The following is a 21,827-nucleotide window of genomic DNA, read 5'->3' as shown; positions in this document are numbered from 1 at the left end:
AGCAACCCCAGATCATAGCACTGCCCCCACAGGCTTGTACAGTAGACACTAGGCATGATGGGTGCATCACTTCATCTGCCTCCTTTCTTACCCTGATGCCCCATCACTCTGGAACAGGGTAAATCTGGACTCATCAGACCACATGACCTTCTTCCATTGCTCCAGAGTCCAATCTTTATGCTCCCTAGCGAATTGAAGCCTTTTTTTTCCAGTTAGCCTCACTGATTAGTGGTTTTCTTAAGGCTACACAGCTGTTCGGTCCCAATCCCTTGAGTTCCCTTCACATTGTACATGTGGAAATACTTTTACTATTAAACATAGCCCTGAGTTCTACTGTTGTTTTTCTTCGATTTGATTTATTTACGATTTTTTGTGACCACATTTCTTCCTCGAAGACGATGGTTCCTACTATCCTGAAAGCTGAAAGATAATCGCCCATGCAGTAATTATCCAATAGGAAGCTCGTACCTATTTGCTTAGTTAAATCCAGGTGGTGACTAGTCGTTCAAAGCACTTCACAATTTGAGTCAATGCAACAGGGTGGAAGTCATTCCAGCACACTGCAGGATACTTCTTTGGCACTGGTGTGATGGTGGAGGTCTTAAAGCATTCAGTTGCAACTGTTTCACTCAGTGAGGTGTCTGTGAAGACCTCTTTCAGATGATAACATGATCTACATAGTCTTTCAGTACTCTCCCAAGTATGTTGCCTGGTCCAGCAGTTTTGTGGGGACTAATCCTGGCTGGGGACTTCAACCACGCCGACCCAAACACTGTGTTTCCCAAAATACACCAACACATTGACTTTCCTACATGAGGAAAAACACATTGGACCATGTTTATACCACAGAGAGAAGAGCCTACAAGGCCCTCCCCCTCCCCCACCTCGGTGTCTCTGACCACATCACTGTTATGCTGATGCCAGCAGACCACTGGTTAAAGTCACCAAACCAGTTCAGAAGCAGGTACGGGTGTGGCCGGAAGGGTCTTCAGAGGCACGTCAAAACTGTTTCAGTACCATCGACTGGAATATGTTCAAGCAGGCTGCAATGCACAACAACACTACAGACCTCCAGGAGTACACAGAGCCATGGCTGACAGGGGAGGTCTACAGTAGTCTGGCTTTCGCCAGCCTGATCTGACGGCGGATTCTTTCCGCCCTGCAGATCAGTCTGGAAACCCACACATTCATTTCTCCTGCAGCCGATCCACTTTTTCTAGAGCCAATCACAAACGGGCTTATCCGCCTGGCGCGCTGACGTCAGAGAAGTGACGGTAAAGTCGGCAAGCAGCTTGTTGTTTACATGAAACATGGCAGCCACCAGAGCACGGCTATCCGTCGACGCCGCTGTCGCTGCTGTTTTAAAAGATTTCAAAGGCAAGTTTTCTTTGAAAATGGAACAGAAACTTGCACTGGAAGAATTCATACAAAAGAAAGACGTGTTTGCCGAGTTTCGCGTCGCTCTGCAAAGTACGTCACCCGGATCGATGGTCTGATTGGTGAATGACTATCCAATTGCGTACAGAGTCATTTGAACTATGCCCGTTGTTCACGCCTCTTGTGCAGTAGAAATTACATGGCAGACTCCCCAGACTAAGTTCAAAAATTGAACTTAGTCTGACGAAAGCCAGACTAGGTCTACAGGCTCCCGAAGGCTCGAAACGGTGCCTTCATAGCTGACAAGGTGGGGTTGAGGACAGCTAGGGCCAACCTGTCCAAAGGGCATCAGAGAGGCCAAGAGGCAGCACTCCAGAAAGGATAGCCCATTTCTTCACTTGCTCCACTTACTCCCATTCTCATGAAGTGCTTTGAATGGCTGATCACGCATCACATCAAGTGAAGAAGACCCAACAGTGCCTCTACTTCCTCCGCAAACTCAGGAAAGCCAGAGCACCAGTCCCCATCATGTGCACATTCTACAGAGGCACCATTGAGAGTAGCTTGACCAGCTGCATCACTGTGTGGTACAGCGCCAGGACCAGCAGACTCAAGGACAGCTTCATCCACCAGGCTGTCAGGAAGCTCAACTCTCTACCTGCTCTGCCCCCTCTCCCCATTCTGCTCCCTGCACACACTAAATCAGGACTCTGACCTGTATGTATGTGTGTATATATATTTCTTCTTCTCTTTTTAATCTCATATTTGCACATTTTATGTTTAAGTTGCTGCACTGTAGGCCTTTGAGGAAAGACATTTCAGTCCTGTGAATGTGTTGCACATGTCAGAATTGACAATAAAGCTGACTTCAGTCGGAGTTAAGGGGGAGGGGAACTGACACAGTGACTGGAATGGTCGGAATACCCCTCCACAGGTGCCGTCTCTCTGGTGTTGGTGAAGTGGTTTTCAATTTTCAGGGCGTGCTGATGTTTTGCCTCCCATGGGGTTAGTCCTTGCTGTCTTGAGGACTGCTCTCTCCTGATCTGAAGGCGTCATCCTGGTATTCAGTCAAGTTGTCGGAAATGGCCATTATTTTAAGTGCATCCATTTTAGACTAATACAGTGAGTAACCAGCCTAGTCAAGAATATCGAACTTACGACTGACTGCTATCGAGATTGATCTCAGTCTCGTTAAGAAACAGAGAGTGTGCACCCAACACACACATTCAAACACCTACACTCACACACACAGACACACTTTAGCTTAATTAATTTCATCATTCAGCATTGTCTGTGCTGAATGATGAAATTAAGTTGACAGAGTGAGGGAGGGAGGCCAGTGTTTCGACCAAGGAGAAACAGGAGGGTTAAAGTGAGAGTCACCGATTACATATTTTTTGTTAAGAAAGCTGCAAATCTCTGAAGATGGAGACCAAGGATGAAGCAGACCTCTGCTTGCCACAGCTCTTCAACACTTCCTGCAAAAAGCCAGACTCTGAACTTGTGCTCCTTCAAATCGTGCTGTCTTCCATCTCTGTGTTGACTGTGGTTCTCAACCTGCTCGTCATCATCTCAGTCTCTCATTTCAGGCAGAGATTGTTTCGTTTTACAGCTACTGTAGATTTAATGTAAACTGACGTTATGCTAACAATGATAAATGTTGCACCTGGACTTTTAAGGAAAATCATATTTTACAATAATCAACTTAATTTTTTGTCTGTTATGACCTCAGTAGCTTTAAGTGTCTGCACTTCACCTGGTATAGGTGTGAAAGATCACACACATTCAAACTCATATTTTTTGAAATGTTGTTTAGGTTGTTTGTCATAATGATTTGTTGGTTTAATTGTTTTTTGTATCTCCTGCAGGAGGCTCCGCACTCCCACTAACATCCTCCTCCTCTCCCTGGCTGTCTCAGATTTTCTCGTCGGCCTCCTGGTGATGCCCGGAGAAATCCTTAAAACAACCTGCTGGATTGTCGATGATCTCACATGTTCTCTGTGGAAATATGCCTCTTACCTGATCACCAGTGTCTCGGTAGGAGACATGGTGCTCATATCAGTCGACCGCTATGTTGCAATTTGTGACCCCATGCATTACCCCACCAGAGTCACTGAGAAAAGAGTTCAGGTCTGTGTTTGTCTGTGTTGGTTCTGTTCTGTTTTCTACACCTCTCTCATTTTAAAGGATAATTTGACTCAACCAGGCAAGGATAAATACTGCTACGGAGAATGTGGTATTTCAATCAGCCTCATTGCAGGAGTTATTGACCTTGTTTTAACCTTCATTGTTCCCATCTCTGTCATCATAGTTCTGTACATGAGAGTTTTTATGGTGGCTGTGTCTCAGGTTCGTGCCATGCGCTCTCACGTTACAGCCGTCTCAGTCCAGGTTTCATTGACTCTAGCAAACAAGAAATCTGAGTTGAAAGCAGCCAGGACTCTTGGTGTTCTGGTAGTTGTGTTTCTAATATGTTTCTGCCCATTTTTTTGTATCTCTCTTGCCAGTAACAAGTCGATCAGTAGCTCATCTATGACTTTTGTCCTGTATCTGTTCTATTTTAATTCCTGTGTGAACCCTGTCATCTATGCACTATTTTACCCCTGGTTTAGAAAATGTAGTATAAATATCTACATGTCAGAGAATGATCACATTTCGAGGGTTTCAGTATAACAAGTTAGGGTTAGGGTTCGTGGTAATACTGATGTTGATTTTCAGCTTTTAATTAAACAGGGATGATTTGCTTTCATAGTTTACAGCATAGTTTACATTAGTGTACAGCAGTGTTGTTTTAAGGAGTATTTGTCTCAACCAGATGAGAATAGTTCCTGCTAGAGAGATTTCATTATTGTAATCAGCTACATTACAGGAGTTTGTGCTTTAGGAACTGCCAGGAATTTCTAACATTTGTTGTGTCTGATGTGATTCTTCCCATTGTATAGTGTGTTTCATAACCAGGAATGATTTGATCAGTAATTCATCAGCGTCCTTCCATATCCAATCTTTTCAACACATGTAAATCCAATAATCTGTGCCTTTTTTAGGCCTGATTTAGAAAAGTTAATCAACCCACTGTTACTCTTCCGATACTGCAGCCAGACTCCTGTGAGGCCAACATACTGTAGAGACTGTGAAATGAGATCTGCTCTGTGGAGTGAAAATATCATGATCGTGTTAGGCAGTGAGATAACAGGCTAATCTGGAAGGTTTTACTGTAATTGTCTCATTAATAATCTTTTTCTTTTGGCATCTTTTGTTCCACACCACAGTCACAACAACTTTCATCTGCCACTGTTCCCAGTTCCCAGCCACTGTCAGAATAAAAGCACAGGATGAGGAGGGAAGGACCAACCACATATCACAATTCACCTTACAACACAGCTAAAAGATAAGCTACAATGAACAATGTACAACACCCTATTTGTTTTGTAACAATGTGTTACAGTTTTTCATATCCCATATCTTAAAATAACAATGTGTAATATGGGCAACTGAACTGTTTACACTGCACAACCTCAGTGAGTTGATCCTGAGACCATGTCTGATATTGATTTGTGCATATACAGTTGAAATCAGATGTTTACATACACTGTGTTAAAAGACACAAACATTGTTTCCTCACTGTCTGAAGTTAAATCAGATTAAACCTTTCTTGTTCTAGGTCAGTTAGGATAACCAAAATGATTTCTATTTGCTAAATGCCACAATAATGAGAGAGAGAATTTGTTAATTTTTTATTACTTTCTTCAAAGTCAGAAGTTTACATAAATTGCCTTAGTATTTGGTAGCATTGCCTTTAAACTGTATGACTTGGGTCAAACGTTTTAGGTATCCTTCCACAAGCTTCTCGCAATAGTCTGCTGGAATTCTGGTCCATTCCTCCTGACAGAACTTGTGTAACTGAGTCAGTATTGTAGGCCACCTCGCTCACACGCGCCTTTTCAGATCTACCCACAAATCTTCTATGGGATTGAGATCGGGGCTTTGTGATGGCCACTCCAAAACATTGATTTTGTTGTCCTTAAGCCACTTTGTAACTACTTTGGCGGTATGCTTAGGGTCATTGTCCATTTGGAAGACTCATTTGCGTCCAAGCTTTAACTTCCTGGCTGATGTCTTGAGATGTTGCTTCAATATTTCCACATAATGTTCTTTCCTCATGATGCCGTCAATGTTATGAAGTGCACCAGTTCCTCCTGTGGCAAAAAACAGCCCCACAACATGATGCTACCACCCCCAAACTTCATATTAGGGATGGTCTTTACAAGGTTCCCCCTTTTTCCTCCAAATGTAAGGATGGTCCTTATGGCCAAACAGTTCCACTTTAGTTTCATCAGACCACAGGACATGTCTCCAAATATTAATGTCTTTGTCCCTGTGTGTATTTGCAAACTGTAATCTGGCTTTTTTTATGTTGCTTTTGGAGTAATGGCTTCTTTTTCGCTGAGTGGCCTTTCAGCCCATGTCAGTACAGGACTCGTTTCACTGTGGAGAATGACACTCTCTTACCAGCTTCAGCCATCATCTTGACAAGGTCTTTAGCTTTTGTTCTGGGGTTGAATCGCACGTTTCGGACCAAAACACGTTCATCTCTGGGACATAGAACCTGTCTCTTTCCTGAACGGTATGATGGCTGGACATTCCCATGGTGTCTATACTTGCGTGTAATTGTTTGAACAGATGAACGTGGCACCTTCAAGCATTTGGAAATTGTACCCAAGGATGAACCAGACTTGTGGAGCACCACAATTCTCTTCCTGATATCTTGGCTGATTTCTTTTGATATTCCCATGATTTCAAACAAGGAAGCAGTGTGTTTGAGGTGTAGCCTTAAAATATTTCCACAGGTGTGCCTCCACTTAACTCAAATGTTGTCTGTTAACCTATCAGAAGCTTCCAAAGCCATAACATCATCATCATCAGGGCTTTTCTTCATTGCTTAAAGACATAGTAATATTTGTGTATGTAAACTTCTGACTTTGAAGAAAGTAATAAAAAATTCTCTAAGAAATTCTTTTTCTCATTATTGTGGCATTTAGCAAATAGAAATAATTTTGGTAATCCTAACTGACCTAGAACAGTCTAGTCTGATTTAACTTCAGACAGTGAGGAAAAAATGTTTGTGTCTTTTAACACAGTGTATGTAAACATCTGGTAAACAAAATCAACTCCTCCTAGCCCATTCATCCAATTCTCACCAAACTTGGACCATATTATTTATGGACAAAGATTCATTCTAGGTTAATTCTTTAAAGGTTAGTTGTTGATAGTCATTGGATGGTGACAAAAATGGCTTGGCCAGGTATCTGATGTCTTCATGTTGGTTGGTAGCTATATTTCTTTGTTTAGCTGCTGTGTGGGCTGCACAAGTCAGCAGCATTTGGTTAGTTCATATTTCACAAAAAGGTTTGTTAGGTTTTTCAGCTGGACATGGCCCCTAAATGTGCTTTGCCTTGGATCTTGGCAAAGGGGATTGTAATATCTAATCCTGTGCATTACCACCCATCCAGACCAGACCAGGCACTCCCAACCCACAGCAATGACACTCTTTGATGGCAGAAGCCATCCCCAACATTATGTTCTGCAATGACCAACCTTGAAGCCCTAGGAACTGTGAGAATTTGAGTTCAGTATTTGAATGGTATTGTTGTCAGAATTAGACATTATTTTAAAAGCGTCCCTTTTAGAATATACAACTTTTTACTAGCCGTAATTGACATGCACCCCAGTCTGATGAAGAAACAGAGAAAATTTAAGAGAAATATAACCACAAATGTGCAGGGGAAACTCAAATCTCCCGCTCCACAAATTAATTTGTTCTGACCCGACATGTTTTCATGTCCATGCACCCATTCAAACACAGGCAGAAACATCTTACTAGTGTGCACCCAACACACACACATTCAGACACCTACAATCACACACACATTCAGACACCTACAATCACACACACACACACACACACACACACACATCACTTTAGTTAGATTAGTTTGAATAGTGTGTGTGTGTGTTTCCATTCGGTGCAGACATTGCAAATGTCAAGACAGGATCTTTTCCCTTGACAGAGTGAGGGAGGGAGGGCAGTGTGCTTTGATGATGGAGAATGAAGAGGATTAAAGTGAGAGCGTCATCACATATATTTTGTTAAGAAACCTGGAACAGGTGCAAATCTCTGAAGATGGAGACCAAGGATGAAGCAGACCTCTGCTTTCCACAGCTCTTCAATGCCTCCTGCAAAAAGCCAACGTCTCCTGACTCTGAACTTGTGCTCCTTCATATCGTGCTGTCCTCCATCTCTGTGCTGACTGTGGTTCTCAACCTGCTCGTCATCATCTCAGTCTCTCACTTCAGGCAGAGATTTTTTCATTTATTTTTTTTTTTCATTTTACAGTTGCTGTAGATTTAATGTAAACTGACTTTGAGCTAGCAATGATAGATGCTGCACCTGGACAAATTAGACTTTTACTGAAAACTCAAATCGTGTTTTACAATAATCAACTTAATTTTCTGTCTGTGTTTGTCTGACCTCAGAAGCTTTAAGTATCTACACTTCATCTAGTACATATGTGAAATATTAGAAAAAATTCAAACTAATTTTTAGAAAAATAATTTATGTTGATTTCTGATGATCACCTGGTTCAGAAGTTAAGAATCAGAAAACATTTTACGTTAGTTTACTTGTTGTTTATTTTGTTTGTCATGAGGACTTGTTGGTTTATTGATTGTTTTTTGTACCTCTCTGCAGGAGGCTCCACACTCCCACCAACATCCTCCTCCTCTCCCTGGCCATCTCAGACTTTCTTGTTGGCCTCCTGTTGATGCCGGGAGAAATCCTTCGAAACACAGACTGCTGGTTTCTTGGTGATCTCACATGTTCTCTGTATAATTATGCCTCTTATGCGATTACCAGTGTCTCTGTAGGAGACATGGTGCTCATATCAGTCGACCGCTATGTTGCAATTTGTGACCCCATGCATTACCACACCAGAGTCACTGAGAAAAGAGTTCAACTCTGTGTTTGTCTGTGTTGGTTTTGTTCTGTTTTCTACACCTCTCTCATTTTAAAGGATGATTTGATTCAACCAGGCAAGGATAAATCCTGCTACGGAGAATGTGATATTTCAATCAGCTACACTGCAGGAGTTATTGACGTTATTTTAACGTTTATTGCTCCCATCTCTGTCATCATAGTTCTGTACATGAGAGTTTTTGTGGTGGCTGTGTCTCAGGCTCATGCCATGCGCTCTCACATTGCAGCCGTCACAGTCCAGGTTTCATTGACTTTGACAAGAAAGAAATCTGAGTTGAAAGCAGCCAGAACTCTTGGTGTTCTTGTAGTTGTGTTTCTAATATGTTTCTGCCCATATTATTGTGTCTCACTTGCTAGTAATAACTCAGTCAGTAACTCATCTTGGACTTTTGTCCTGTATCTGTTCTATTTTAACTCCTGTGTGAACCCTGTCATCTATGCACTGTTTTACCCCTGGTTTAGAAAAGCTATTAAACTCATTGCCACTCTGCAGATACTGCAACCTGGCTCCAGTGAGGCCAACATACTGTAGAGAGGCTGTGAAACAAGAAAGGTCGATTGATGAATATGATCATGCTGTCCAGTGGGAGAATGATCACATTCAGAAAGTAACCACTTGTCTTTAAGTAGAAGCTGTGTTTTTCCCTTCCCTCGTAGTCCTGATACTCATTTCGGGCACTCACATAGATGAGCATTTATTCGTTATAGAGATTTCATAATCGTAATCAGCTCCATTACAGGAAATATTGTTGTAAACCTTTTCCTTTCAGTTCCAGTCATCATAGTTCTGTATATGAGGGTCACAGTCCAGCTTTCAGTGACTGGCAGTCAGGATTGTTGCAGTTTCTAATATTTGCTGTGTCCGTTTTATGCTTCTGCCTTTTTTATTGCCAGAATGACTCGATCAGTAGTTTATCAGCCTCCTCAGAACGATCGAATCTGGAAAGTTTAACTTGTTGTCCACATCTGTAGAGTGACACTCATTTAATACACTGCCTGGCCAAAAAAGAAAAAAAAAGAAAAGTCTCCACCTGAATTTAACGAAGCAAATAGGTAGGAGCCTCCTATTGGATAATTACTGCATGGGTGATTATCTTTCAGCTGGCAACAAGTTATTTAACCCCAACTGATGCAATGAGTAGCTTCTCATTTCTTAAACAACCATGCTGAAAGACACATCCTGTGGTCGTGGAAAAGATGTTAGATTTTTTTCTCTGCTTGATGCATGTCAATGATTTGACCCTTCTCAAACAGACTAAGGAGATTGTAGAAACTACTAAAATTGGGTTAAGAACTGTCCAACGCATTATTAAAAACTGGAAAGATAGTGGGGAAATATTTCCTTCAAGGAAGAAATGTGGTCAGAAAAAAATACTGATTGATCGTGATCGGCATTCACTTAAACATTTGGTGAAATCAAATCGAAGAAAAACAACAGTCGAACTCAGGGCTATGTTTAATAGTGAAAGTAAGAACATTTCCACACGGACAATGTGAAGGGAACTCAAGGGATTGGGACCGAACAGCTGTGTAGCCTTAAGAAAACCACTAATCAGTGAGGCTAACCAGAAAAAAAGGCTTCAGTTTGCTAGGGAGCATAAAGATTGGACTCTGGAGCAATGAAAGAAGGTCATGTGGTCTGATGAGTCCAGATTTACTCTGTTCCAGAGTGATGGGGGCATCAGGGTAAGAAGAGAGGCAGATGAAGTGATGCACCCATCATGCCTAGTGTCTACTGTACAAGCCTGTGGGGGCAGTGCTATGATCTGGGGTTGCTGCAGTTGCTCAGGTCTAGGTTCAGCAACATTATGTGTCCAAAGAATGAGGTCAGCTGACTACCTGAATATACTGAATGACCAGGTTATTCCATCAATGGATTTTTTCTTCCCTGATGTTCACGGGCATATTCCAAGATGACAATGCCAGGATTCATGGGGCTCAGATTGTGAAAGAGTGGTTCAGGGAACATGAGACATCATTTTCACACATGGATTGGCCACCACAGAGTCCAGACTTTAACCCCATTGAGAATCTTTGGGATGTGCTGGAGAAGGCTTTGTGCAGTGGTCAGACTCTGCCATCATCAATACAAGATCTTGGTGATCCAAATGATTATCTCTATCATCACTTGACAAATATTCACTTTTTAATAAGTTATTTATAGCTTCTTTGCATATGAATGTTTAACACTTATATAAATATGTGTGCAAACATGACAATTTTGCAGTGTTTCACTCCACAATGTATTGTTTAAGGTTAAGCAACTGTGGCTCTGTGATCTAATGATGTAACAGTGTCTCATCATGCACTATAGAGGACCTAGACTTTTAAACGAGTGTGAGCACACATTAAAATGCCAGTTATTAGAAGCAGTCAGGGACAATCTGAGGCTCTAAATGCATAAACATGAACTGGTAAAAAAGGCAAGTCGAGTTGTATAGCACCTTTAAACAACAAGGTAATTAAGTGCAAATATCAAAATATCCAAGATGTTACTTTAAGATTATTTTCATTTAAGCAAAAGGAAGATAAAACAGGGAGAAATGTGAATGCTTTGTCCTTATTTGGGTTGGACCAGAAATGTTTCTTTTCCCCCTAGATACCTGGAGAATAAAAATGTAATTATCCTGTATGTGTTTTGTGGTGTCGGGACTCTGGGGGGCATGCAAGTAAACCTGTCCCAGATGATATGAGAGGCTTATATGGTTCATGATGTAAACACGGATCAGAAATTTATTTTTGGCCTAAACTGCTCAGTGTCTCATAAACCAATGGTAGTTTTTCCTCAGTTGTTGACAGACGTTGCGCTAGACTTTTTCGTTGCCGGTCATTTTGACTGACAGGGTCACAAAAATCCCGTCATAATCTATTTTTAAACGTCACTTTAATTTTTTAAAATGATAAGACATATTCGATAGCATTTAATTTTCATTAAAGTTTCATTAACTTTAAGTACTTTTTTCAGAACAGTATTGACTTTAAATGGTTAAAAAACAAAGTTTCGGCTGCCGACACATCTTGTCCGTACTCGGAACGGGACTGCTAGCGTAAACAGCTCTTAGACGGTACTGTAGGGTTGAAGTGCTTCGGTGGTATGCAAATTCCATTTTGGTAGCCGTTAGCTGACGTGTGCATCAGTGTAATCGGTGTACCAGGAAATTGTGCTCCGACAAAAGTTCCGTGATGTTTGGAACGCAAACTGCGATGAGAGACAAGCGCCAATTAATAAGGTCACTCGCCACCAAGTGGTCAGGGGTGTGAATTGCAATCTGTCAAAATGACGGATGGCCTTCAGATTTTTCCGTCACATTAAAAAAAAAAAAAACGGTCAATGACGGAAAATATTTGGTTAACGTGACCCCTGGTTGTTGACGACAATCAAGTAGATATATTTTTCTAAATCATGCTTTGACATAATTCATTTAATTTCTGGTTTATTCTTCAGGTAATAATAGGCTTATTTTAGATTAGATTTAACCTTATTGTCATTGCATATAGTGCAGGTAAATACACAATGAAATGCAGTTTGGCATCTATCCAGAACTGCAAATAGCAAAAGTGCAAAATTAACACAATAAGTATTTTGCAATAATACAGTGGCGGGCCATCAGGGCCAGCAAAGCCTTCTCTGCTGGCCTAAACTTAATCAAAATCACTGATTTACATTTTATTATTTTCCCATTAATCTTATCAAATAATTCCCAATAGAGCTTTTATCCAGTCATATTTCAGCTATCATGTGTTGCCAGAGTCAAAGAACTCTGCCTGGGCCTTCACAATTAAAACTGCAGGCGGCTGAAACCTGAAACACATTTGCCCCGCAACCCTTCACAGGACAAGCGGTTGCAGAAGATGAATGAATTCTTAGGCCTTCCCTGTGGCACACGGTAGTGTCAGTGTTTTCGCGTCCTCTGATTGGAGGGTCAGAGAGACGCTCCATTTAAGCCAAGCTAGCAGTTCAGGTCCATCTGTTGCGAGCTGCACAAGCAAATCGTCCCCGTTAACATTTTGATAGCTATTTTTAAACTCACGATGGCGGAAGGAGGAGAGGCTATCGATTTGGTTGGAGATCTTCTTAGAAAGACATTTTCACGACGGACTTTGAAGGAAAAGCTGGATATTTTGAGGAGCTAGCTGACCCAGCCAGGAAAACTTTCAGGACAGCGACTATGAGCCCTACCCTTGGTTAACAGGCTCCGAGGAGAACTATAAATTGTTAAGTTCTGGTGAGTAAAATTAATTATATTTACATCTTTTATGTATACTTTTGCCATTTTATTGGGTTGACATTGATGCTTCTACTGGATTTGATGTATGCAGTGCTGGTGGCTGCAGTGAGTGAGAGGAGACTTGATGAATTGCTTTAGTAATGGCATTCATCTCGCTATGAGACAAAACGTCCTGATTTATAGCATATCTATATGTCGTTGATGGTTTCTAGCAGTGGCATCATAGCGCTCTATTAAGAGGTGTTTTGAAAAAGGTTGGAGGTCATTGAAGGCCAAGGTGGAAAGTGCACGGTCCGCCACTGCAATAGTAGTGTACACTGCCGGGCCAAAAAAAAAAAAAAGTCGCCATCACAAAAAAAGGTCACCCACTCTAATATTTCATTGGACCACCTTTAGCTTTGACTACAGCACACATTTGCTGTGGCATTGTTTCGATAAGCTTTTGCAATGTCACCAGATTTATTTCCATTCAGTGTTGTATTCATTTTTCACCAAGATCTTGTATTGATGATGGGAGAGTCTGACCACTGCACAAAGCCTTCTCCAGCACATCCTAAAGATTCTCAATAGGGTTAAGGTCTGGACTCTGTGGTGGCCAATCCATATGTGAAAATGATGTCTCATGCTCCCTGAACCACTCTTTCACAATCTGAGCCCCATGAATCCTGACATTGTCATCTTGGAATATGCCCGTGAACATCAGGGAAGAAAAAAAATCCATTGATGGAATAACTGAATAACCTGGAACAAACTCAGATGTCAGGTTGGTACACAGCTGACAGCCCTATTTGACATCTGTTAGAATTCATATTATGGCAAGAACCAATCAGCTAAGTAAAGAGAAATGACAGTCCGTCATTACTTTAAAGACTGAAGGCCAATCAGTCCGTAAAATTGCAAAAACTTTGGATGTGTCCCCAAGTGCAGTTGCAAAAACCATTAAGTGCTACGACAAAACTGGCTCACATGACGACCGCCCCAGGAAAGGAAGACCACGGGTCACCTCTGCTGCCTCAGAAATCACAAGTTAACAGCACCTCAGATTAGAGCCCAGATGCCACACAGAGTTCTAGTAGCGGACGCATCTGACCTAAACCCGACTGAGGTGGTTTGGGATGAGATGGACTGCAGAGTGAAGGCAAAAGGGCCAACAAGTGCTCAGCATCTCTTGGCATTCTCCCGTTGAGCTTCATGAGGTAGTCACCTGAAATGGTTTTCCAACAGTCCTGAAGGAGTTCCCAGAGTGTGCAAAGCAGTAATCAAAGCAAAGCGTGGAGTTATTTCACACATTTTTGTTAACTACATAAGTGTGTGTAAATGTGTGTTCATTCATAGTTTTGATGCTTTCAGTGAGAATATACAATGTAAACAATCATGAAAATAAAGAAAAACCATTAAATCAGAGGGTGTGACGTTATGTATAAAAGAAGTCATATTGAAGAGGCTTGACAACTACAATCACACACACTCTTTGGCTTTAATTAGATTAGTTTGAATGTTGTGTGTTTCACCATTCAGCGCAGACATTACCAAGGGAAATTATCCTCTCCCGACATTTGCAGAGTGAGGGAGGGAGGGCAGCGTGCTTTGACCAAGGAGAAACAGGAGGGTTAAAGTGAGAGGGTCATCAGATACATATATTTTTTGTTAAGAAACCTGGGAGAGGTGCAAATCTCTTAAGATGGAAACAGAAGCAGACCTCTGCTTGCCACAGCGCAACACCTCCTGCAAAAAGCCAGACTCTGAACTTGTGCTCCTTCACTTCGTGCTGTCCTCCATCTCCGTGCTGACTGTGGTTCTCAACCTGCTCGTCATCATCTCAGTCTCTCACTTCAGGCAGAGATTGTTTCATTTTACAGCTACTGTGGATTTATGTGAACTGTCTTTGAGCTAGCAATGATGAGATGTTGCACCCAGACAAACTAGACTTTTACTGAAAACTCAAATAAATGTTTTACAATAATCAATTTTCTGTCTGCTGTGACCTCAGCAGCTTTAAGTGTCTGCATTTCACCAGGTATAGATGTGAAATATTAGAAAACATTCAAACTCATTTTTAGAAAAATCATTTATGTTGATTTGTGATATTTTGTTGGTTCATTGTATTTTCTCTCCCTGCAGGAGGCTCCACACTCCCACCAACATCCTCCTCCTCTCTCTGGCCATCTCAGACTTTCTCGTTGGCTTCCTGTTGATGCCCGGACAAATCCTTCGAAACACAGACTGCTGGTTTCTCGATGACCTCACATGTTCTCTGTGGAAATATGCCTCTTATGTGATCACCAGTGTCTCCATAGGAGACATGGTGCTCATATCAGTCGACCGCTATGTTGCAATTTGTGACCCCATGCATTACCCCACCAGAGTCACTGAGAAAAGAGTTCAACTCTGTGTTTGTCTGTGTTGGCTCTGTTCTGTTTTCTACACCGCTCTCATTTTAAAGGATGATTTGACTCAATTAGGCGAGAATAACTCCTGCTACAGAGAATGTGATATTTCACTCAGCTACATAGCAGGAGTTATTGATGTTGTTTTAACCTTTATTGCTCCAGTCTCTGTCATCATAGTTCTGTACATGAGAGTATTTGTGGTGGCTGTGTCTCAGGCTCGTGCCATGCGCTCTCACATTGCAGCCGTCACGGTCCAGGTTTCATTGACTCTAGCAAACAAGAAATCTGAGTTGAAAGCAGCCAGGACTCTTGGTGTCATTGTAGTTGTTTTTCTAATATGTTTCTGCCCATATTATTGTGTCTCATTTGGCAGCAAAAACTCACCTTGGACTTTTGTCCTGTATCTGTTCTATTTTAACTCCTGTTTAAACCCTGTCATCTATGCACTGTTTTACCCCTGGTTTAGAAAAGCTATTGAACTCATTGCCACTCTGCAGATACTGCAGCCTGGCTCCAGTGAGGCTAACATACTGTAGAGAGACTGAAACAAGATACCTCAATCGACTAATATGATCATGTTGTTCAGTGAGAGAATGATCATATTAAGAAAGAAACCACTTGTCTTTAGGTAGAAGCTGTGTTTTTCCCTTTTCTGTTGGTCCTGACACTCATTTTCTGATTATATTAAACTATGAAAGCAAATCCCCATGTTTAATGAAAATCTGTGTACAGCAGTGTTGTTTTAAGGATTATTTGTCTCAAATAAAAGAGCATTTATTCCTGCTATCTAGATTTCAATCGTAAGAATCGTAATCAGCTCCATTACAGGAAATATTTGTGTTACCTTTTTCCTTCCAGCTACAGTCATCATATTTTTGTATATGAGGATCACAGCTTTCAGTGATTCCGTCATTCGTGAAAGAAATTAACTGAAGGCAGTCAGGACTGTTGGAGTTTCTAATATTTGCCGCGAGATGTGTAAATCCACTGATCAATGAACTCTTTTTACCCGTTTTAGAAAAGCTGTTAAACCCACTGTCACTCTACAGATACTGAAGCCTGACTCCTGTGAGCCCAAGATACTGTAGAGAGACTGAAATGAGATCTGAGCTGTGGACTGAAAATGACATGATCATGTGATGTTGTGCATTTAGAGAATGATCAAATATGGAAGGTTGAACTAGTTGTTTCATATTTAAAAAAAAAATTAGTACTGCTCACCATAGTCACATAAGCAACATGAGCTGCTTTCAGGCACATCACCCCCTTCATCTGTAGAGTGCCACTCATTTAATATTTCCTCTTTGTGTCTTATATACATATATCCAAATGATTATTTTTATCATCTCAGTTTTATTTCATCACTTGACAAATATTCACTTTTTAATACATTACTTACTGTACAGCCCTGCATATAAATTGATTACATTTATAATGTGTGTGAAAACATGACAATTTTGTTTTTCACTCTACAATGCATTGTTTATTGTTACGCAACTGTGACTCTATGATCTAATGATGCAACACTGTCTCATCATGCACTATAGTAACCTGAGCATTAACAATCCGACGTGGACTTTTACACAAGTGTGAGCAGATATTAAAATACCAATTATTAGAAGTCACGGACAGTCTGAAAATGCATAAACATGAACTGGTAAAAAAGGCAAGTTGAGTTGTATAGCACCTTTAAACCACAAGGTCATTCAGTGATGCATATAGCAATCACAAAAAAAATACAGGCAAAATATGAAAATATCCAAAAATTACTTTCATTTAAACAAAAAGAAGCTAAAACGGGTGGAATATGAATGTTTTGTCCTTATTTGAATTAGACCAGAAATGTTTATTTTTCCCCAGATACCTGGAGAAAAAAAAAATATAATTATGCTGTATGTGTTTTTGGCGTCTGGACTCTGGGGACATGTAAGTAAACCTGTCCCTGATGATGTTCATGATGTAAACACAGATCAGAAATGTATTTTTGGCGTAAACCGCTCAGTGCTTCATAAACCAATAGTAGTTTTTCCTCAGTTTTTGACATACAGAAAGTCAGTGTAAACATCTGAGAATAATAAACTTCTTGGTAAGGACACGTGGACAATAGAAGTGCAAGGAGAGCATTACAGGAGTCAAGCCAACTGAAGACAAACGAGTGGATATGCTTTTCTAAATCATGCATAGATATAACTCATTTATTTTTTATTTATTCTTCAGTTAATAACAGGTTTATTTAGATTAGACTCAACCTTATTGTCATTACATATAGTACAGGCTGATACGCAATGACATGCAGTTAGGCATCTATCCAGAACTGTAAATAGCAAAAGTGGTTTGGCACAGAAGATCTGTAGCAGACCAGTGGAGGCAGGCATTGGGGGTCTGGATACCCAAGGCAGAGAATTCCACTAAGCTGAAGCAGTTCAGAAGCATCTCGCTACTCAGCGTTGAGAGGAATATCTTTTTCAGCATCCTATCCAGAAGACTTCCTCCTCAAGAATGCCTACACTGACACCTTGATCCAGAAAGGTGGACCCTGGTGTATCAGGGTGCCTAGAACACACTGGAATAGTTTCCCACCTGATCAGGGAGGTGCGGGAGGGAAAAGGAGACCTGGTTGTGCTTTGGCTTGACCTCGCTAATGCATACGGCTCCATACCCCACAAGCTGGTGGAGACTACCCTGGAAAAATACCATGTGCCTGGAAGATCAAGGACCTCATCTTGAAGTACTACAACAACTTCAGGCTTAGAGTCACTTCTGGGAGTGTAACATCAGATTGGCATTGGCTTGAGAAGGGGATTATAACCGGGTGCAGTTCAGATGCTCGCCATTGCAATGACCATGGTGGCCAAGGTAGATGAAACGGAATGTAGAGGCCCTCTTTCCAAGTCTGGCAGTCGGCAGCTCTGAGTGGCGCGCTCCCGCGGCAGTCGGCTTGTTTACCTGTAATTGGCTCGTGCTATGGTTCGTCCACAACCTCAGAGTAGAAAAATATTCGCAAAAAACTAGCAGTAGCAAATTACAGGTAAACAAGCCGACCGCGCGCCGCTCAGAGATGACATCGTACAGGTCAGAAGACAGATCAGATAACAGGTAACTCTGGACTCAATGGGGAATAGCACTAGCGTATCACAACAATGTATTAGAGGCTGTTTCTCGGTGCCCTGATCTCTCTCACTATATGAATATACGCTGATCTAATTATCTCCTGAACGAGTGCAAATGAAACCAAAGTGATATTGGTGAGTAAACAATGGTATTTTATGCTAAAAATAAGGTCCAGGTTGTAAAAAAACAGTAGTTCCCTTTACGACGGCTGTTACCACAGTGGTCAACAAAGACCACTCCATAATAGTCAGAGGTCACAAAGAAACCCAAGGGAACATCTAAGCAGCTCTCTCACTTTGGCAAATGTTAATGTTCATGAATCCACCATCAGGAGAACACTGAGCAACCATGATGTTCATGGGAAAGTGGCAAGGACAATTGACAAACATTTAATAAGTTTTTTCTTTTTGCGTCTTTTATTCTACGCCACAGTCACAGTAACATTCATCTGAGGGATTTCAATCAAATTATCTATTTCAACGTTTTGAAGGAACTATTTAAGTAGTTTTTATATCACTCAAATCAATCAAGACTCAAATCTCCCGCTCCACAATTGTATTTGTTTTGACCCGACATGTGTTCATGTCCATGCACCCATTAAAACACGGGCAGAAACGTCTTTCTGGTGTGCACCCAACATACACAGATTCAAACACCTACAATCACGCCCACTTTATGGCTGTAGTTAGATTAGTTTGAATACTGTGTGTGTGTCTCACTTAATTTCATCATTCAGCACAGATATTGCAAATGTCAGGGTAGGATATTTTCCCTTGGCAGTGTGAGGGAGGGAGGGCAATGTGTTTTGAACAAGTTAAAGTGAGAGAGTCACCGGTTACGTATTATTTTGTTAAGAAAGCTGGAAGAGGCGCACCTCTTTGAAGATGGAGACTGAAGCAGGCCTCTGCTTCCCACACCTCTTCAACACCTCCTGCAAAAAGCCAACGTCTCCTCACTCTGAACTTATCCTTCTTTACATTGTGCTGTCCTCCATCTCTGTGCCGACTGTGGTTCTCAACCTGCTCGTCATCATCTCAGTCTCTCACTTCAGGCAGAGATTATTTCGTTTTATAGTGCTACTGTAGATTTAATGTAAACTGACGTTGAGCTAGCCATGATATTGCACCTGGACCAGATGTTCCACTTACACGTTTACTAAAAACTCAAATCATGTTTTACAATACTCAACTTAACGTTACTGAGGTCACAGCAGACTAACAGAACAAGTCTGTTCTGTTAGTCTGCTGCTAGCAGATTAAGTATCTGCACTTTACCTGGTTCAGATGAGAAAGATCAGACATTTAGATTGTTTGTAATGAGCATTTGTTTGTTGGTTTACTTTTTTTCTTTTATATCTCCCTACAGGAGGCTCCACACTCCCACCAACATCCTCCTCCTCTCCCTGGCTGTCTCAGATGTTCTTGTCGGCCTCCTGCTGATGCCGGGAGAAATACTTCGAAACACAGCCTGCTGGTTTCTTGCTGATGTCACATGTTCTCTGTTTTATTATGCCTCCTTCCTGATCACCAGTGTCTCGGTAGGAGACATGGTGCTCATATCAGTCGACCGCTATGTTGCAATTTGTGACCCCATGCATTACCACACCAGAGTCACTGAGAAAAGAGTTCAACTCTGTGTTTGTCTGTGTTGGCTCTGTTCTGTTTTGTACAACTCTCTCATTTTAAAGGATGATTTGACTCAACCAGGCAAGGATAAATCCTGCTACGGAGAATGTGTTATTTTTATCAACTACATTGCAGGAGTTATTGATGTTGTTTTAACCTTTACTGTTCCCATCACTGTCATCATAGTTCTGTACATGAGAGTTTTTGTGGTGGCTGTGTCTCAGGCTCATGCCATGCGCTCTCACATTGCAGCTGTCACAGTTCAGGCTTCATTGACTTTGACAAGAAAGAAATCTGAGTTGAAAGCAGCCAGGACTCTTGGTGTTCTTGTAGTTGTCTTTCTAATATGTTTCTGCCCATATTACTGTGTCTTACTTGCCGGTATTGACTTAGTCAGTAACTCATCTTGGACTTTTGTCCTGTATCTGTTCTATTTTAACTCCTGTTTAAACCCTGTCATCTATGCACTGTTTTACCCCTGGTTTAGAAAAGCTATTAAACTCATTGCCACTCTGCAGATACTGCAGCCTGGCTCCAGTGAGGCCAACATACTGTAGAAAGACTGAAACAAGGTACCTCGATCGACTAATATGATCATGTTGTTCAGTGAGAGAATGATCATATTAAGAAAGAAACCACTTGTCTTCAAGTGGAAGCTGTGTTTTTCCCTTTCCTGGTAGTCCTGACACTCATTCTCAGATTTTCATTAAACATGGGGATTTGTTGTCATAGTTTAATATAATCAGTGTACAGCAGTGTTGTATTAAGGATTATTTGTCTCAGATGAGCATTTATTCCTGCTATCGAGATTTCATAATTGTGATCAGCTCCATTACAGGAAATATTGTTATAACCTTTTTCCTTCCAGCTACAGTCATCATATGTTTGTATATGAGGGTCACAGCTTTCAGTGACTCTGTCAGTCGTCAAAGAAATTAACTGAGCACTTAGAACTGTTGGAGTTTCCAATATTTGTCGCGTCTGATTTGTGCTTCTGCCCTTTTTAGTGTGTTTCTTAACCAGGAATGACTCCATCAATAGTTTATCAGCCTCCTTTGGCCGCGACATGTGTTTTTACCCGTTTTAGAAAAGCTGTTAAACCCACTGTCACTATACAGATACTGAAGCCTGACTCCTGTGAGGCACAGATACTGTAGAGAGACTGAGAAATGAGATCTGAGCTGTATGTTGAAAATGACATGGTCATGTGATGTTGTGCATTTAGAGAATGATAAGATCTGGAAAGTTGAACTTGTTGTTTCATATTAAATACTACTAATAATAAAAAAAAAAAAAGTACTGCTCACCAGAGTCACATAAGCACCATGAGCTGCTTTCAGGCAAATCACCCCCTTCATCTGTAGAGTATATATATATATATATATTCACTTTTTAATACATAACTTATATCTTCCTTGCATCTTTCACTCCACAGTGCATTGTTTAAGGTTAGGTAACTGTGACTCTATGATCTAATGATGCAACAGTGTCTCATCATGCACTATAGTAACCCAAGCATTAACAGACCGACGTAGACTTTTACACAAGTGTGAGCAGACATTAAAATGCCAATTATAAGAAGCAGTCAGGGACAATGTAATTGAGTGCTTTTATGAATCAATCTAAAAAAAATAAAAGCAAAATATTAAAATATCCAAGATGTTACTTTAAGATTATTTTCATTTAAACAAAAATAAGCTAAAACAGGGGGAATATGAATGCTTTGTCCTTATTTGAGTTGGACCAGAAATATTTCCTTTTCCCCAGATACCTAGAGAATAAAAAATGTATCCTGCTCCATGTATGTGTTTTTTGGTGTCTGGACTCTGGGGACATGTAAGTAAACCTGTCCCTGATGATGTTCATGATGTAAACACAGATCAGAAATTTATTTTTGGCCTAAACCGCTCAGTGCTTCATAAACCAACAGTAGTTTTTCCTCAGTTTTTGACATACAGGAAGTCAGTGTAAACATCTGAGAATAATAAACTTCTTAGTAAGGACACATGGACAATAGCCGTGTAAGGAGAGCATGACAGGAGTCAAGTCAACTGAAGACAAA

At 41.0% G+C, this 21,827-nt stretch overlaps 3 protein-coding genes across 3 annotated transcripts; all 3 read left to right on the top strand.

Annotated features, from left to right (window-relative positions):
- The first annotated feature begins 2,710 nt into the window (after positions 1-2,710).
- On the top strand, positions 2,711-4,367 carry LOC311488074 (trace amine-associated receptor 13c-like). Its single transcript, XM_084544580.1, has 2 exons — positions 2,711-2,966; positions 3,246-4,367. The coding sequence occupies exons 1-2, from the start codon at positions 2,803-2,805 to the stop codon at positions 4,048-4,050; spliced, it is 969 nt and encodes a 322-aa protein (XP_084400706.1). The 5' UTR covers positions 2,711-2,802; the 3' UTR covers positions 4,051-4,367.
- Positions 4,368-7,259: 2,892 nt separating this feature from the next.
- LOC311488750 (trace amine-associated receptor 13c-like) lies at positions 7,260-15,565 on the top strand (the record flags this gene model as incomplete). The annotated part of the gene is made up of 2 exons (XM_084545601.1): positions 7,260-7,731; positions 14,761-15,565. The coding sequence occupies exons 1-2, from the start codon at positions 7,559-7,561 to the stop codon at positions 15,563-15,565; spliced, it is 978 nt and encodes a 325-aa protein (XP_084401727.1). The 5' UTR covers positions 7,260-7,558.
- Positions 15,566-19,004: 3,439 nt separating this feature from the next.
- Positions 19,005-20,970, top strand: LOC311487681 (trace amine-associated receptor 13c-like). The gene is made up of 2 exons (XM_084544034.1): positions 19,005-19,191; positions 19,506-20,970. Exons 1-2 carry the CDS (start codon positions 19,025-19,027, stop codon positions 20,320-20,322), a joined length of 984 nt encoding a protein of 327 aa, XP_084400160.1. The 5' UTR covers positions 19,005-19,024; the 3' UTR covers positions 20,323-20,970.
- Positions 20,971-21,827: the final 857 nt, after the last annotated feature.

This window comes from Chelon labrosus (genome assembly GCF_963514085.1).
Source record: "Chelon labrosus genome assembly, chromosome: 5".
Lineage (NCBI taxonomy): Eukaryota > Metazoa > Chordata > Actinopteri > Mugiliformes > Mugilidae > Chelon > Chelon labrosus.
The sequence above is the reverse complement of the archived record's forward strand: the minus strand, read 5'-3'. Positions and strand labels throughout refer to the sequence as shown.